The 18710-nt window shown below is 43.4% G+C and overlaps 1 protein-coding gene across 3 annotated transcripts in view; it reads left to right on the forward strand.

Annotated features, from left to right (window-relative positions):
- MTUS2 (microtubule associated scaffold protein 2) overlaps positions 1-18710 on the forward strand; it is a 498194-nt gene that overhangs the window by 178681 nt on the left and 300803 nt on the right. For all 3 annotated transcript variants that reach the window (XM_053312197.1, XM_053312196.1, XM_053312198.1), the window contains exon 4: positions 5054-5260. In XM_053312197.1, the coding sequence (XP_053168172.1) occupies positions 5054-5260 (207 nt within the window). The remainder of the gene's footprint in view (positions 1-5053; positions 5261-18710) is intronic.

Consider the following 18710-nt stretch of genomic DNA (forward strand, 5'->3'; position numbering starts at 1 on the left):
TATTGTTTATGCTCACTGGTTGAGACTGTCCAAGGTTTCAGACAGGAGATTTCCCCAGTTCTACCTGATATAGGAAGATGCTGAAAGGCATCATCTCATACTGCACGGGAGATGACAATGGTAAACCCCTCCTGTATTCTACCAAAGACAACCACAGGACTTTGTGGTCACTGGGAGTTGATGACGACTCAATGGCACAACTTTACTTTACTTTACCTGGAGGTGCCAGAGATTTAATCTGAAGGGAAAGCAAATGCTCTACCACTAAGCTATGGCTCCATCCCTTAGTAACTAACTAGTCCTGTGTCATGGCCCCAGGTCCAGGACCCCCTCCAATTGAGGGATGAATGGAAAGTTCAGAGGATGAGACAGGGTGGAAAGAACCTATGATCCAGATCCTGGTTGACCTACACCCCCATACTATTAGGAGCCCTACATCAGGGGAATCCAAGCCACGACCCCTACCACCACTTTAAAACACCATCCCCATCCCCATTTTGTCCCACCATGGTGTGGAGGCTTTCCCTTGGCAAATTCTGCTTGCAAAATAAATGCAGGTCTCCTTCAATGGAAGAGCATCTGATTTGCATGCAGAAGGCCGCAAGTTCAATCCCTGGCATCTCCAGGTAGGGCTGGAAAAGGGGTGCTGTGCAGGTGGGGGCGAGCTCCTTCCTCCTCCCCTCCTCCCAGGTGACTGCACGGGTGCCGGGCTCTGCTATCTGCAGCCCGTTTCTGGCTTTCCTTCCACATGGAAGGAAAGCCAGAAATGGCCTGCAGATAGATAGCAGAGCCTGACACCCATGCAGTCACCTGGGAGGAGGGGAGGAAGAAGGAGCTCGCCTCCACCTGCACAGCAGGCTTTCAGAGGTTAAACGGGGGGCATTGTGACTCTCCCCTCCTTGCCCCCAACCCTCCCTGCAGTCAGCCCGCTGCTGCGCCCCATCCCGCCGCTGACAGCAGTGATCTTTAGGGGGGCAAAGGGGAAACTTTCCCCTCACCCATTCACCCCTCTCCCTGCAGCTACTGCTGCTGCCACCATGCTAAAAAAACAAAGTAAAAATGGGGAACTTTCCTCTCACTCCCCTCCCCTCAGTTATTGCCACCACTTCTCAAATTTTGCTGCCATAGGCAGATGCCTTCTCTGCCTCTGCGTTAATCCACCATTGGGCCAACTTGCAGACTGGCTAACCAATTTGAACCAAATCTGATCAAGTGGGAGCCAATTTGGACCAAATTTGGTACAATTGTAGGGACATATAAGGACACCTCAAATGCATAGCTAATGATGATATCATCTACCGCAATTCAAGATGGTGAATGCATCAGTGTTTGAGGCACACATTTTTTTTAAATCCATATGTCAATCATGGGATTAGAGTTACATAGCACTAGTGTGACCTAGTTTCCTCTGAAGTGCATGGCTGTAGACAGAGTGTTTTGTTTTGTTTTTGTTTTTAATTACATATCTAATATTTGATTTTACTGAAATGCTTCCAGATTTGTAACTCAGGTCAATGATATTATTTAGGCTGAAGTCATATGTGATAGCATCGGATCTGAAAGCTTCAGCACAAATCTAACCTAATCACAGAAAATTAGAGGCAAACTGAGTTCTGTTTCGACTGTCAAAGGGGTAAATTGAGTATAGAACCCTCCTCCATCCACTGAATACCTTCCCACAGTCCCATTCCTAGGTCTTTTCTTCAAGCTCAGCACACCCGAGGAGACTGTGGGGACATTGGCAGTGAATTGCAATCCTCATCTGCACACCCCTTCAGCTATTTGAAACCCCCCCCCCCTTCTAAGTGTCCGGGGCATATTCGTGTTCAAACATACAGACCTGCCACTGTTGCATCTTGTTTAGCCCTCAGTCATATGCCTGCATAATGATATATTTGCTGTGCCATGGTGAATGCACACCCCATGATGGCTTGCAGGTTTCCTCTCAACTCTGTGATTCTGTCTGTTTTGTGTCATCCAGTCTGTACTTGAAAATGCTTTTAGCTTTTCTGACTTGGAATAGTGAATGTGTCAGATAGATTGATGCTTGCAGAGTATAGACAACAGTGTTTAATTCTGTAACTGGCTTTGGGCTACCAGACATCAGGAGTAAATTTTAGGTCATTTTTCTCCACTTATTTTGGCAGATCAGTTAAAATTAATGCTGGTGATTAAAATAACCATTTGTCTGGATCTCCGTTGATATGTAATATTGCTAAACTAAGAAAAAAAAGATGTTAGAAATGTATGGTGTTCCAGAGCCTTCAGGACTACACTGTTGTCACATTTTTGGGTGAAACCAAAAGAAGGCAGAGCTGTAAACATAAGATGAAAGCATACCCCAGTAGATATATAAAAAGCCCTTTCTCATGAGCAGTGAGAAGGGCTACCAGGTGTGCGGGGAGGAAGACTGCTGGAACTTACCTTCCTCACAGATGATTCCCCAATCTGCCCTGGGCACATGGACACTGGCTGCCCCCAGTGGCTGCAGAGATTTGGGAGCCAGGATGCATTGTCCCAAACCCCGGAACTTGTGGGGATCCCCCAGTGCTGGCTGGGATCATAAGCACTTAGCCTGGGTTAAGGGCACCATCATGCTTTTAACCCTGACTAAGTGGCGGACTCCCTAAGCGGGTTTGCTGTCATGCTGCTGCCAGGAGCTGCAGGTTCATTGAACCTGTGAATGAAGATTTTGAGTAACTACAGTCAAGCATTCTGCTGCTGTTCAGTTAACTCTAATGAACTTTAAACAAAACAACTGAAATTTCAGGCCCCAGAGGGCCTGACAATAGCTGTGGGGCAACATTTGTGCATAGGCACTGTAGTCAGTGTTCACTCTGACAGGGATTCCCAGATGTTGTGAACAACAACTCCCACAATTCCCAAGCAAAAGCCATTGCAGCTGGTGATTCTGGGAGTTGCAGTCATCAACATCTAGGCATCCCTGTTAGAGGGAACACTGACTGTAGTATGTAGCCATTCCCACCACACACCCTCCAGTAATGGACCAGGAAAAGGACACACCATCATGACATTTCTTCTTGCCCTGGTGCACTGTAGGGTGGTACAGTGGCGGGCAAGGTGGTGTTTTGAAATGTCACTGCTGCAATTGCCAGAAGGCAGCCACTCTTTTCACAGCAGGCAGTTCTTTGCTTCAGGTAAGCTCACTCCATCCACCCATATGCATCAAACCAATAATGACTATTGGCTTGATGCAATCTTGACCATCTTCTACATTGTATGATGCAAGAATGACTAGCATGGGGCTGATAACTTGGCCTGTGCACAGACCAAACTATCTGATCACGTGTGCCTTTTCAGTCTCATGAAACATAATTAATATAGGTTATAGTGTTCATTATTAATAATACATTAAAGCAGAGGTTGTCAACCTTGGATCTCCAGATGTTGTTGGACTACAACTCCCATATCCTCAGACACAATGGCCAAAGACCAAAAAACAAAAAATTGGAGTTGTAGTCCAGCGATAGCTGGGAATCTAAGGTTGGGAATCCCTACATGAAAGTGTCTGGGATTCCCCCTACCCTCAAAGGGTAACTCTTGGGATTCTCTGGGAACTTGTGACAGTGAAAACTGAAAGTCTTCAATACCAAGAAGAGGGGACATCATTACCTGGCTGCCCAGGCAGTGGGAAGAAAAGGTCCTCAGAGGAAGGCCCAGATTCTCCATGAGCGGCCTCAGGAAGCACGCACAGCATGCCTTACAGTGTTCCCTGTATCAGGTATTTCCAGATGTTGTTGGCTACATCTTCCATAATTCCCAGTCAAAGGCCGTTGCAGCTGGGAATGATGGGAGTTGTAGTCGACAACATCTGGGAATCCCTGTCTGGCAGAATTTCTTGGTAGGGTACAGACTGAATGGGACAGAAGGAGGAGAAGGATCAAGATGACTACCAAACCCTCTCTGCTCCACATCTGAATTCATAAGGCAGGGCTGGGCAAACTTGGCCCTCCAGAGGTTATTGTACTACAATTCCCATTATCACCAGCCACAAAATTGTGAGCCGCTCAAGCACCAGCATACTGATCTGAGAATCGATGCACAAGATTGTTAAACCATGCTTAATAATCACAAGTAACATAGGCTACTTGGATAAGTTAAACATTTTTGTAGAAATGTTTTCATTTTTCTGTAACTGGTAAAGAAATGATCTGTTCGACAGCCAATATCATGTGGAGCACATCAGTGTTTCTTTGTCATGCCAGTTACAGAAAAACTGAAATATTTCTACAGAATTGTTAGATTTGCTGAAATAGTATGGGCTTCTGGTTATTAAGCATAGTTAATAATAATGAGTACTGACATATCCTGAACTTGAGATTCTTGTCTTTCACATTCACACATCTTTGGAACCATGAGAATCAGAAACTAATCTATTTTTTTTTTTTTAAAGGAAGCTGATATTTCTCTAAATTTTAACACTGAAGTGAATTGACATTTAACTGGGCTCGGTAACCAGGATCTGATCCTGGTTAGTGATCCCAGTTAAATGCTAGTTAACATCAGTCCAGAAATTCCAGATTCTCACAAGCTGCTCCACAGGAGCGTGTGGGCTAACCAGGACCCAGTTCTGGTTAGTTATTCTGGTTAAATGTCAGTTAACTTCAGTCAGGAAATTCTAGGTTCTCACAATCCACTCCACAGGAGAACGTGGGCCTCGTCAATCACAGTTAACTATTATACTGCAAGTAGGCTCATCAGGTGAATGCAGCCTTAGATAGAACATGAGTATGCAAAACTTAAAAGCAATCACTTGTTCTATAAAATTAAGAGCATGTTTCTAGCAGTTTCTGAAATGTGTATGTCATTATGCTGAAAGAATGTTGATTCCTTTCTCACAGGTCATTGATGTGTTTCGTGGTTTCTTAAAACCGATTAGATGTTTTAAAAATGGAAACTGCCTTGGGAAAGGCTGAGAATGCTCCTTTCCAGTAAACACAATGTTTTAATTAAATTCTTGTTTTTCTGCTACCAACCCATGTTGTGTCCCAGTTTTAAAGTTTTTGAATCACTTGTTTCTTTTTCCCCTCAGTGGATCTTAAAAAAGGTCCAAATCCAAATGCTGCGAAGTCAAATCTTCCCAAGCCATGCCAGTCTGGACTTCGCCCTCCTGGCTACTCCCGGTTGCCAGCAGCGAAACTGGCAGCATTTGGTTTTGTCAGGAGCTCGAGTGTCTCCTCGATCTCAAGTAACCAGTCAAATGACAGCGTTCAGAGTGACCAAAGCAGGCCTGCCAACCGTAAGTCAGATAACATTATTGCAGTTCCCAATATGAATTTGATTCATTGCAGAGAGAAGGAAAAGCTGAAAAGTTTGCTTTTAATGGTGGTCTTAATATTCTTTCCCATGCCACATATCCGTTGGTATAGAATCCATGTTGTCTTAAAAAATATATGATGAATGAATATGTATCGATGACAAATTGTATGGAGAGGGTATTATCCTCCAGGTTGCTGTAAAATGCACCTTGCGCAGTTCTGCGTCCTTTTTTCCCTTCACCTTTTTGACGAATTATCCTCCTTACAAGCTGATGTAAGTAAATAAGCACAAGTAGATGTCCTGCGTCAGCACACAGCAGTCATATAATGTGGGTGAGGGAAGATTATGTGAAATAAGCAGTCTATTCTTTTCCATTTGCTCTTGTTCCAAATATCTCTTCTGTGTAGTGAGCCGAGCTTGGTCTAGGAAGCTAATAAAATCATGTGAGGGATTTAAAATAGGATCAGAATTTTGCTATCTTCTTCTACTACTACTACTTGCCGTGGACTCATTTTCATCGGTGAGAAAGAACCCATGGCTGAAATGTCACCTCAAATCCTATTTTCTGTAGCTAATGTTAATTTTATTAAGTACAAAATAACCACACAATGCAGAGCGTGCTCCTTATGGAATGGAAAAGTGCAATAGGCTGGAAGCGCAAACAGGGACTGGGGGATTTTCGAAGCCAGTGCCTCGCTTTGAAGACCAGCTTCTGCGTGAAGCGTGTCAATTTCAAAGCAACTGTTATCACTCTTGAAGGGGTTCAAATTGAAGGTGCCAGCTTGCATAAAATGCCAGAGGCTTTTGGATGCTGTAGAGTCCTAAATCTTTGAATGTTTATGTTAATTTTAAATGAATTACAATAAATAAAACAAAAATAGGCCAAAATCAATCCTAACGACTTCCTTACGCTAACATACAAATTTGGTAATCAGACGAGCCATGCGAATTCTGAGCTTAGCAGCTGTATTGAAAGAAAGATATATGTTAATGCTTTTATGGCATGATCATAGTGCTCTGTTGGATGTGGTGCTATGTGCGAGGAAGGGGGGAAACCTTCCTTTAGCAGCACAGAGACCACACAAATGAGAGATCTGAAATGTAGCATATAGGTGGAAGAATGAGCACTCTAGCCTGTAATTACTGAAAATGTTTTATCAGAGAGATGCAAAAATGGTGTGCAAGTGGGAAATACTGTGATTTAAGGTAGCTGCCATTCATAGAGGTCTGTGGAGAAATCTGGCTCTATGTTCTATCAAAGAGGAACATACATTTTTCTGTTGTGGCACCCACATTATAGAATTCAATCCTAAGGACAATCTACCCAGGCACTTTCCTTATTAGTTTTCACTGTCAGATGAGGACCTGCCTTTGACATACACAGACCTTTGTTAGGGATATTACTAGATCCCTCTTATGTCAAAATTCCCAACAGAAAGTATGGTTCTGGATGCCTCCTGCTTTCCAGCAGATCAGATTTTATAAGACAGAGACATGTCTATGGATTCGTCTATGCATTCAATGTTTGCAAGGGAAATACTGATTTAAATGTATACTTTGAATCAGCTGTTAGAACAGAAAAATACCTGAAGATACTTGATGATTTTTAAATAAAGGGGGTTTTTGGTGATGGGAAGAGAATACAGGGATATTTAGTGGAACAGTGTGGAAAGGAAATCAAAGGAAACTGTGCAAAGTTCCAGTGGGATAGAAAATGGAGAGAAATCTATCCCTTGCTGTTCTGGGCAGGGCAAAGGGTTATATCTGATGGTGGCCCTTTTTTACTGCCACTTTTTGTGAGGTTGTGATTTTTCACTGAGTTTATATTGTGCTTTTAAGTTGTTTGGGCTTTTATTGTATTTACTGAGCTCCTTATATATTGTATAGATTTGATTGCTGTGTTTTACATAATACATTGCTGTGGGTGCTTTTAAGAAGAAAAGTTGCCAGTACATAAATAATTGCTTTGGTAGGTTTTTCACATAACATTTGCTCTCAGATACCTAGGGCGGGTTGACACATAATGTGGCAAGTAAGGTTGCCACAAAGCACCATTTCTCCACAACCACGCACTCTCAGCACAAGCAGCTACTTCCATGCCAGTCATCTTGTTCAAATCTGGAAATGTCAGCTTGTGCACTTCCTTCCACCAACCAAACATCTGCAGCCTAGATTCGGAATTGGTTACAGATGTCGGATTTCTGTGGAAAATTCTGCAGGATAAGCTGGTATTTCTGGGTTTGGATGACACGACTGAAACGGGAGTAGTGTCTTGCGCCAGGAGCATGCACTTGCAGGAACCTTACTTGTGCCGTTATGGGCGAACCCGCCCCTAGTTTGTCTTCCATCCTTTGCATGCTACTGGAAGTTCATTGTTCTAGAAAACTACTACTGAACCTGTGTGAGGAACCAATAGCATCTATGCAAAAATCACATTTAGGCACTGGCAAGATCCAAGTGATAACTTTGTATAAGGAAATGTGAAGCTTCATAATTACTTGGCTTGGAATATGAGCCCTGGTGACTTACAATGCCCATCACGAGTACAAGGCAAGCATTACAACCCCCAAATCCTCTTCCAACAATGACCCACTTGTCTTGCTGTGGCTTCAGGGGCGGGAGGAAAGAAGAGTTTCCCCTTGGTCTCCTTTCCCCAATGTATGGCTCTGCTACCTCAGCAACAGGTACCAGAGCTGCTGGGAAATGTAGTTGGGTTAGAAGTGCTGAGAAATAAGTAAATAGCTTTTGCCAGTTTTCTCCTGATGCCTTTGCTCTACGGATACCTAGTCATGTTATATACCCTTTAACGTTTCACTGCTGAAAACAGGGGCATGCTTATGAATGTACAGAGAGCATAGCCAAGCAGCCTGGGGAGTGTGGTAGGAGGTGTGGCCAAGCAGTCCGGCGAGGCATGGTATACAGTTCTGGCTGCAAGCATGCCACAAATGGAAAGCAAGCCATAAGTGCATGTACTGTAGAGCACATTATTTCAGATTACCAAACCGATGAGCCAAGCCCATACCTTCCCAACATTTCACGATCAATTTTCATATAAAGAATTACTGCCTAAGCCCTGCACTCACTCTTACAAGTTTCCAAAGAGTGGATTCCACCCACTACGTGCAGTGTGTGACACTATGCCTTAGTACTGCACATGCATTAACATGCAGGTGCACAAGAGGCATAATGCATCCACCCACCCACTTGAATTTCTAAAGACTCTGGGATGGGAGCTGGATCCGGAAGACTGACAGCTCTAATAACTTGCAGGGTGTGGGGGATGGAACAAGGCATCCAAGAGGCTAAAATAGGGATAAAATAGGGACGGTGATTTATCAGGGACAGATTCCAGAAAATAGGGTCTGTCCCTGGTAAATTGTGACAGAAAGAGCCTATGGTTTTATAATCTTTATTTTAAAAAAACCCTTTCTGAAGCAGAAATAGAAACTATTTTTATTTACATGTATTTAGATGACATTTATATCCTGCTCTTCCTCCAAGGAGCCCAGAGAAGTGTATATGGTTATGTTTATCCTCAGAACAATCCTGTGAGGTAGGTTAGGTTGAGCAATAATAGGTGACTGCCCAGAGTCACCAAAGGCCAGTTCTGATGAACACAAGCCCCCAACATGTGGACAGGACACAGTTGTGCTTGGAGTGTATCTGCCCTGATGTCACTGAAGGACGTCCCTACAGTGCCGGGACATCCTTTAATCACGTAAAAGAAGTGAGAATCCGAATCATCTCTCTATATGTGCTCTAAAAAGCTTGTTTAAGCAAGGTTTTGAAGCATGTATAGAGGGGTGATTCAAATGAATGTCCCTCTCATACAATTAAAGGTTGTCCTGACAGCACATTGGGATAGGAACATAGGAAGCAGCCATATATTGAGTCAGACCATTGGTCTATCTAGTTCAGTATTGTCTACACCAGGCCTGCTCAACTTCGGCCCTCCTGCAGATGTTGGCCTACAACTCCCATAATCCCTGGCTATTGGCCCCTGTGGCTGGGGCTTATGGGAGTTGTAGTCCAAAAACAGCTGGGGGGGCCTAAGTTGAGCAGGCCTGGTCTACACAGACTGGCAGCGGCTTCTCCAAGGTTGCAGGCAGGAATCTCTCTCAGCCCTATCTTGGAGATGCCAGGGAAGGAACTTTTGAAATTTTCTGTTCTTCCCAGAGGGGCTCCATCCCCTGAGGGGAATATCTTAGAGTGCTCACACTTCTAGTCTCCCATTCATATGCAACCAGGGTAGATGCTGCTTAGCTAAGGGGGCAAGTCATGCTTGCTACCACAAGACCAGCTCGATGTCCTTCAGTGACATCAGATAGGCACTCTCCAGGCACAATTACGTCCCGTACATGCATTGGAGTTTGCATTAATTTGAACTGGCCCCAGCATTAATTTGAACTGGTGCAAAGAACTGAAAGGCTGTGTTGGGCATAAGACATTTCTAGCCTTGGTATTGCTTACATCAGGGGCATTCACATCTCCTCTCTTCAGATGAGACCACATGTGGGAAGAGAGCAGAAAGCACTTGTATTTTCTCCTTTTCTTAAACGTCTAGTGGCTCATAGGCTGAGTTGAGTGGCTCATAGGCTTCAGTGTTGTTATAAATAATGGTCATATTCCCTGGAGAGAAAAATGTACTAGGCTTGATTGAAATGCGATGGCAAGCAAGAAGAACATACCCAGCTGCATGCAATACTTGATGCAGCTGGACTCATGTTTAAACCATCTTTGAGCTGTTAAATATTCAGTATTGGCATGGCAGTGCACCACCCACCTGAGGCAAAGATCCCTGGCAACTGGACTCCACTTTAAATGAGACACCAGGCATATGGAGCACCATATAGAAAGTTTTTTTTTTAAATACCCAGGCATCCTGGGTAAAACATGCTTTACTGACTGCAATTCATAAATGAAGGCTCCTTCCTCACGATTCTAATACATGCAGGAGCTTTACCTCTCACATGCCAAATTTATGGCAGGACCAAAAATAGACCCTGGCAGTTCCCATGCCTCCAGAGACTGTGCTTTTAGCTCACCTCACTGCTAGACTGATTTTCTGAACATCAATATGTCAGAGATTTGTAGAAAACAGTTTTAGCACACCGAAAATACTTCCTGGCAGAAATACTATATTGCCTGATATTTTGATATGTTTGAGTACTAATCATTATGCATTTTGTATATTCATATGTAATATATGAGTACATGAAATAAATAATATTTGTTACATTTGTATATTAGGTAAACAGAAACTGAGCTGGGATATTTTTGTACACCATTGGTTTTCATCTGATAAGGCTGATGGAAACTGAAAAAATCTGAGGTGTAAGGCAGTGGCAGACATAATTTTGTTCTGAATAAATGTATGTGTTGTTTATTTGCTGCTCTTGAATAATTGCCTTTTTGAGAGGTTATTGCTCACATTGACTTGTGCTTTCTAGAAAATAGACCATGAATACTGTGTGTGCTAATTAAACAAATAAAAATGGCTAATATTATGCCTGACTTAATTTTTATTCTTCATGCGTCAATAATATCTGAAAAAATAACCAAAATAATCAGGTTATTGGTATATGCTGAATCCAAATATGTAGTCTGGATTATGTTTCACGTTACCCTTTTTAAAGGAATATATTTTATTTAGTGTTAGTATCATGGAATCATATAATTTTAAAGTTGGAAGGGACCTTGGGGGACTTCTAGCATAGTGTCAGGGCAGAAAACTGCTACAGCATCCCTGACAGATGACTGCCCAGCTTCTGCGTGAAAACCCCTAGAGAAGGGCATTTTCCAGTTAGCCACTCAATAGCGGCAAAATGCTTCTGTTCAGGCAAATCACATTCAAAATGTAAATAGCAAAGCGCCCAGCAGGGGAAGCAGTCTTGCAAAAACTAACAACCCCCCAAAACAGCAACCTTTTTACGCCGGACTTTCAATGTTTCATCAATAAATCGCAGCAATTAAATCCGAAACAAGGCATCGGAAATGTGAACGGCACCCTGCTGTCTTCATAGGGACTGCGGTGTCACAGCAGAGGAAGCGCGGAAGCACACTTCAGAGATACGCCGTGACCCGGTTGCAGGGTCTAATCTGGAAAGCGCCAAGGAGGGGCTGACTGTTCCGCTGTCCAGCAACCTTTACCGTTGAGAAGTTCTCCCTAATGTCTAGCCAAAACCTGCTTCCTTGTCACTTCAGCCAATGAATTCTAGTCCTGCCCTCAGAGCAACAGAGGACAAGTCTGCTCCTCCTCCCATATGACAGCCTTTCAGATTATTAATCAGCGGATTCTTGTTGACTGGCTAGTACATCAAATTATTTGGCCCAACCCAGATAGGGGGCATAAGTGCCCAGAAGCAGGCTTCTCCAGATGTTCCAAGTACAGTTGGACTTTCCCAGTCCTACCTGGAGATGTCGGGGGGACATCGCCTAGGATGCAAAGCATGTGCTCTTTCATTAAGCTATGCCCCTTCAGTTCCATCATACATCTGTCGGTGTGTGTGTGTGTGTGTGTGTGTGTAATCCTGAAATAGTCAGATATTTCAAATAGGTCAGATATTCAGGGGAGCCAGTGAGGGGGCTGGGGGCTGGATTCAGTCTGCTTCTGCTGCCTCTTCCCCACCTAACCCCCTTTCCCCACCAACCCACATCACTTCCAGCTTTCCTACAATAAGAGTCGTATCTTATGAAAATCATCTATACTAATCTGTCATAAGGTAGAATGCAATCTTTCTTCTCACGCAGAGACCACCCATACTAACTTGAGCGTAATTTGTCATCTGTAGATGGATTACCCACCTGCATCTGTCTGTAGCAGAAGATTAATCAGCATTGATGCTGGAACAATAAATGATTCCTCCTTAGTTATCCATACTTTATGTGTGAGTGTAAAATTACAGTATTTTTAAGTGAAAAAGGCAACCGACATGATAAAGGAGATGGACCACCTTCCCTGTGAGGAAAGGCTAGAAAGGCATTGGTGGCTTTTTAGTTTAGATGGCTAAAGTGGAACCTAATAGAGCTTTTGAAAAAGTTATAAACATTGTGGAGAGGATCCCTGTCTCATAATACTAAGGGGCTACCAAATGAAGCTGATTGGCAGTAAGTTCAAGGCTGAAAAAAGGAAGCACAACTGCATCAGGGGGCTGCACAACTTTGGCCCTCCAGCTGTTGTTTGGCTACAACTTCTGTCATTCACAGTCCACCGTGGCTTATAGGGAAGATGGGAATTGTAGTCCAACAACAGCTAGAGAGCTGGTCTTGTGGTAGCAAGTATGACTTGTCCCCATAGCTAAGCAGGGTCTGCCCTGGTTGCATCTGAATGGGAGACTTGATGTGTGAGCACTGCAAGATCTTCCGCTCAGGGGATGAAGCCGCTCTGGGAAGAGCAGAACGTTTCAAGTTCCCTCCCTGGCTTCTCCAAGATAGGGCTGAGAGAGAGATTCCTGCCTGCAACCATGGAGAAGCCACTGCCAGGTCTGTTAAGACAATACTGAGCTATTTAGACCAATGGTCTGACTCAGTATATGGCAGTTTCCTATGTTCCTATGATCCTAGATGGCTGAAATTGTGCAGCCCTAAATAACAATTTAAAAGGAAGGGGGACTTTATCTCAGTGACAGAGCATCTGCTTTGCATGCGAAATCCCAGGTCCTGCCATCTCCAAGTAGAATTGGAAAACATCCTCACCTCTAACCCTGGAGAGTTGCTGCCGGTTGGGGAGGTGCATGGAAATAGTTTTTGGTTTGGAACCTAATTCAATTTCAAGGTTGTAGTTGTCTTTTGTTTGGGGCTGATGCAGGCCCTGCACTATCCACTGGGGGACTAGTTGGGCAGGTTCTGATTCATTTTGGAACTTCCCATTCATTTTCACATTTTAGCACTTACATTTAGCTTATTTTGGAACTTCCCATTCTTATTTTGGAACTTCCCATTCATTTTCACATTTTAAATATTTTTCCTGCCAAAATCCATGCTTCTACTTTTGTTTTCATCCTGCTTGTGTTGGCAGTGACAGGAATTGCAGTGTGCAACCATGTTCTGCTGGATGCCATGTTAAATGCCTAAGTAGCTATTGCTATTTTTATGACATTGGATCATTATCCCCCCTGCCCCACCTCCAACAATCCTGCATCTCAGGGTATTATGGGTATTCAAGATTGCGCTCATTTCTCTTGCTGTTGGCTGAGGAAGTGATTAAAAAAGCCCAAACCAATGGCTAACAATTGTGATTCCGAAAATGACCCCATTTGTATCTGTTCATTCAGTGTCACATTCATTTCAGAAAAAATCTGAACGGAATTTACCAGTTTGGTTCTGTTTCCATCTGTTTTAAAAAGAAACACGCACCCCTCTGTCAGTGTAGATAATACTGAGCTAGGCTGACCAATGGTCTGACTTGATATGAAGCAGTTTCGCATGCTCATATGTGTGCAAACAGTGTACGTGGTGATGTCTACTAGGTTAAATTGCTTATTTTTTTTAAAGGATCATGGAGGATAGATCAATCAACAGGCATTTGTCATGACAGCTAAAGGACCCCCATGTGCAGAGGCAGTATATCCCTGAATATGAGATGGTCATGGGCATAAAGCAGGAGAGGGCAATCACTTTCATGCCCTCTTAGTGAGCACACAGAGGCATCTGACTGTTTGCTGTTGGATGAACTTTAGTCTGTTCTAGCAAGGTACTTGCGTCCCTTTTGATTTTGATTTTTGCTGTGCTGTGAACTCTGCCCCTTCTCCTTTTGTCCCTTGATAAAAATGTTGGCCAGAAACAATGAATAGATTGTGAGGTGCACAGTGACATTTTTAATGAAAATGCAACAAACAAACAAACCACCAAAAAAACAAAAAGGAAAAAATCCCTACAGTGCCAGCACTTGTATTTATTTAGGCAGTGTAGTTTTAAGAGTAGATATTGTCGAAGTTTTATATGTCCTCATTCAGATTTTTGATTGATCACATTGGTAGAAGATAATTTTAAGATCCTATATGATGGTTGAGCCTATCTGATGGATGACGGATTACCTTTACCGTGGAATCGACAGAGGGAGTATGACTCTGCTGGTTCTTTTGGATCTCTTGGCGGCATTCGTTACCATCGACCATGGTATCATTCTGGATCGCCTGGGGGAGTTGGAGATAGGGGGCAGTGCTTTGCTGTGGTTCCGCTCCTATCTCCCAGGTAGATTCCAGATGGTGGAGCTTGGTGAAAGTTGCTCCTCCAAACGGGAGCTGTTATATGGAGTCCCTCAGGGCTCCATTCTGTCACCAATGCTTTTTAATATCTACATGAAACTGCTGGGTAAGGTCATCTGGAGATTTGGTCCTGGTTGTTATCAGTAGATGACACCCAAATCTACTTCTCCTTTTCATCAGCATCATCAGGAAATGGTGTTCATTCCTTAAATGCCTGCCTACAGGCAGTAATGGGCTGGATGAGGGATAACAAATTGAAACTGAATCTAAGCAAGGTGGAGATGCTCATTGTAGGGGTTCAGAATCTGAGGGATGAGTTAGATCTTCCTGTGCTGGATAGAGTTACACTTCCCTGGAAGGAGCAGATACGGAGCTTGGGAGTACTCCTGGACCCAGGCCTCACTCTGGTATCTCAGGTGGAGGCTATAGCCAAGAGTGCTTTCTACCAGCTTTGGCTGATTTGACAGCTGCATCAATTCCTTGAAGAGGACGACCTCAAAACAGTAGTGCATCACCTGGTAACCTCCAGGCTTGACTTTTGCAGTGTGCTGTTCGTGGGGCTGCCTTTGTATGTAGTTTGTAAACTTCAGTTAGTTCAAAATGCGGCAGCCAGACTGGTCTCTGGGATAACCTGGAGAGATCATATTATGCCTGTGTTTTAAAATAGTTGCACAGACTGCCAATATGTTTCTGAGCAAATACAAAGTGCTGGTTATTACCTTTAAAGCCCTGAATGGCTTAGGTCCAGGTTACCTTAGGGAGCGCCTTCTTCTGCATGATCCCCACCACACATTAGGGTAATCTGAGGAGGTCCATCTCCAGTTACCACCAGTACGTCTGTTGGCGACTCAGAGGCAGGTCTTCTATGTAGCTGTTCCTGGTCTATGGAATGCACTCCCAGTAGAAATCCATAGTTGGAGTTCATTGTTGGTCTTCAGGAGAAGGCCTGGCTTTCCAGGGTTTTAAAACTGTTTTAAATGTTTTAATTGTTAATGGTTTTATTCTATTTTAAAATTGTTTTGTAATGACTATTTTTAAAGGACTGATTTTGGGGTTTTATTTTTGTTGCTCTGCACCGCCCAGAGCTGTTTGGATGGGGCAGTATATAAATGTAATAAATAAATAAGATCTGTAATCTGTGAGCTTAATTTCTCCTCTGTCGCACGTAAGCACAAGTGAAGTAACAGGCATTCGCTGAGGAAGAATGGTCGTCCCCTACATAGAATCCCTGTGCCACTTCTGTGCTCCCCAAAAGTGTTGAGTTAGACACAGCCAATATTGCATATCTAATTATGCAGTAGATTTTTTGCCTGCAGTAAATGTGTAAGTGCATTGTGGTGGAAGGAAACAAACTGTTAATAATATTGCTTTTTCATGCAAGAATGATTTTTCATAATTGGGAAAAATGTAAAGCAATTTCAGTTTGAAAAGGTAGGTAGTATTTCTGTGGATTAAGCATGCCTAATTGTGCAATTAATAAATCTCAGAACCTGATTTTTCATTGTTGCAGCATGTACTTGATACCGTATATTTTCAGCAGGCCTCTGCTTTGTAGATGGAGAGACATACCTGTCTTCCAGTAGCTGAAATATTTGCTTCCCCCATTGAGAGGTTACTGGAGAAAAGGCATGAATGTTGAGACTGGCTGATCAGTAGACAGTGGCCATCATCCTCAGAAGTCATGCAGAGATGCTTCATGCAAAGTGACAATGCAGAGTTTAATAATCTCAAGTCCCACTAGAGTGTGAGGAAGGGTGGGATTTTTTCGTGATCCCTAGAAACGCTCTTTAAGACCCCTAAATATGTCCCTGAGGGTTACATAGTCCCCAGAGATATGCTTTCATGTGTTAAAGAGTGCTTCTAGGGATGGGGCTGTAGTTCCAGGGACAGAAAATGTGCTTTGCGTGCAAAAGGTTCCAATTCAATCACTGGCATCTCCAAAGGGCTGAAAGAGACTCCTTCCTGTAACCTTGGAGAAGCCACTGCTAGTCTTTGTAGACAATACTGAGCTAGATGGACCAATGGTCTGACTCAGTATAAGGCAGATTCCCAGGTTCCTAATTTGGCACAGAATCCTGGGTTAGATGGATTTTGGTATGATCTGGCAAGGCAATTACTATATTTATCTAAAAACTAGCGCTGCCCCCCCCCCCAGGTTTTTCATGTTAGAAATCAGGGGGCCATCCTAAATTCAGAATTCTCTTTCTTTTGGATAAATAAGGATATAACCTGTATTTAATCAATCTCTCTCTCTCTCTCTCTCTCTCTCTCTCTCTCTCTCTCTCTCTCTCTCTCTTTAAATGGGCTTGTCTGAAATTATTTGGGTAAATAAAGTATTATGTTCTAATATATGCATACACAATGGTATTGTCTCTGTGTAGGAACATATAGAACATTGCTACATGTGGAAATCAAATAACTGCCTTCCCAGTAATAACCCAAATAAAAAGCCCAATTCATACGTATGTAAGTGTTACTGCTGAAGCCCTGTAATCTTGTAGTCACTAGTCACCGTGACTTGCGCTGTGCAGAATTGATTAGTTACACTTTATATTCTGACAGCATAAAGCAGGGAAGGGGAAAATAAATAAATGGAAGTTTGAAGAACATTCATACAGTGCCATGAGATTTTTAGAGTGCAAGAATGGCTGATTAGATTAAGAGAAGAGGGATAGGTATACATTATCCTATAGCTGAATAAGAGGAGGGAAGCAGAAAAAAGTTCAAAGCAGCACAAGTACCGTATTTATCCAAGTAGAAGATGGCTCTGAATTTGATCACCCCCTTCAAAAATAAAGGTTAAATACAGGTTCTACTGTATTTACCTGAAAGGAAGAGGACTCTGAATTTAAGATGGCCCCCAATTGCTAACCTCAAGGAACTTGGATTCAGGTAAATACACATTAAGGCTCTCCACACAAGCAGGTTGGAGAGCCTGCAGGGAGAGCGGGCTTAACCCACTTTCCCCGCACACAAGCAGTCAGATCACCCTGAACAGCTGGATCGGCCGCCCACACAATTGCCGGCTTCGTCACAGAGCCGGTTGGGGAGGCAGGGATCAAGGGCTTCCTGGCCCCCAGGAGTCCCAGAATGCCCTATGCAAGGGTGCAGGGCATTCTGGGGAGCCCCCCAACACCGGGAGGTTTGTTGTAGCCTCCCGGTCAGGGGTATCCTCATGAGTCGCCATGGCACGGAGTCGCACCACGGCAACACACTACCAGTTAAATGGGGTTAGCGGAGTGGGCACTCCACTAACCTCGTTTAAGGGGGAGAATTAAGCAGGCTTGCCTCCGGGAGCCACATGGCGGAAACCAGGTTGCACTCCCTTAGACCACCGCTCATGAGAATAACCTCATTATTTCAGTCCATTCTGACTTTGCATGCAGAAACAGCACAAAATACTATCGTTAAAAAGGAAGGAGCAAGCTGTCTTCCAAATTATGGGGTGAGCCGGGGTGAGCCAGGCTTTCACTTGTGACAGTTTTGCATTTTTAGCCCAGGCGTGTTCAAATTTAGGTCAGCCCTGTAAGCTCTCCAGGTGGTCTTGAGGCAACCAGCACTAAAAGGGAAACAAACTGCCACAAGTCAGTTAGCTGTGAATGGAAAATGGAAAGATGACCGCTTCAACAGTCACTCCTTCAGGCTTGCTCTTTGACGGTCTCTAGAGACCTATCCCAGACGGTGTGTTGCTGTAAACATCTAGCTGCTTGCAAGGTTTTAGCAGTGCATCACACACGAGAGGCACACACTTCTGATTTTTGGTTTCTACATTTAATTTTGGTCTTAATCTCAAAGTGATATGAAAATGACATATCTGAGCACAATGACAAGCCCAGAACTGAATAAAATGGTGGGAAACTGCCTATTATTTTCCTCCTGGGTGGCAGTTATCAGGAAATGTTGGGAACTGACACATGAGACACCCACAGCAGAGCAGCCTTCAGTTGCTAACAACCATTTACTTTGCTCCCTTGGAAACAATGATGAAAAAATGCAAACTTGCCTTCCACGTAGTTCGCCTTAAGGTATACCTGCGGTGTCAATATCATTAGAAAGAAATTTTGCAGCGGTTAGGCTTGTTTGCAAATCACAATCAAAACATGACCCTATTTTCTTTATATGCAAGAATGAGAAAATTAACCCAGACTGCATGGTGTGAACTGTCTTGGAGATTTTTAATTTGCACAGTGTGACTCTGTGCACATGACTTTATAGACATTTTCT

This window comes from Hemicordylus capensis, chromosome 3 (assembly GCF_027244095.1).
Source record: "Hemicordylus capensis ecotype Gifberg chromosome 3, rHemCap1.1.pri, whole genome shotgun sequence".
In the NCBI taxonomy this organism is placed as follows: domain Eukaryota; kingdom Metazoa; phylum Chordata; class Lepidosauria; order Squamata; family Cordylidae; genus Hemicordylus; species Hemicordylus capensis.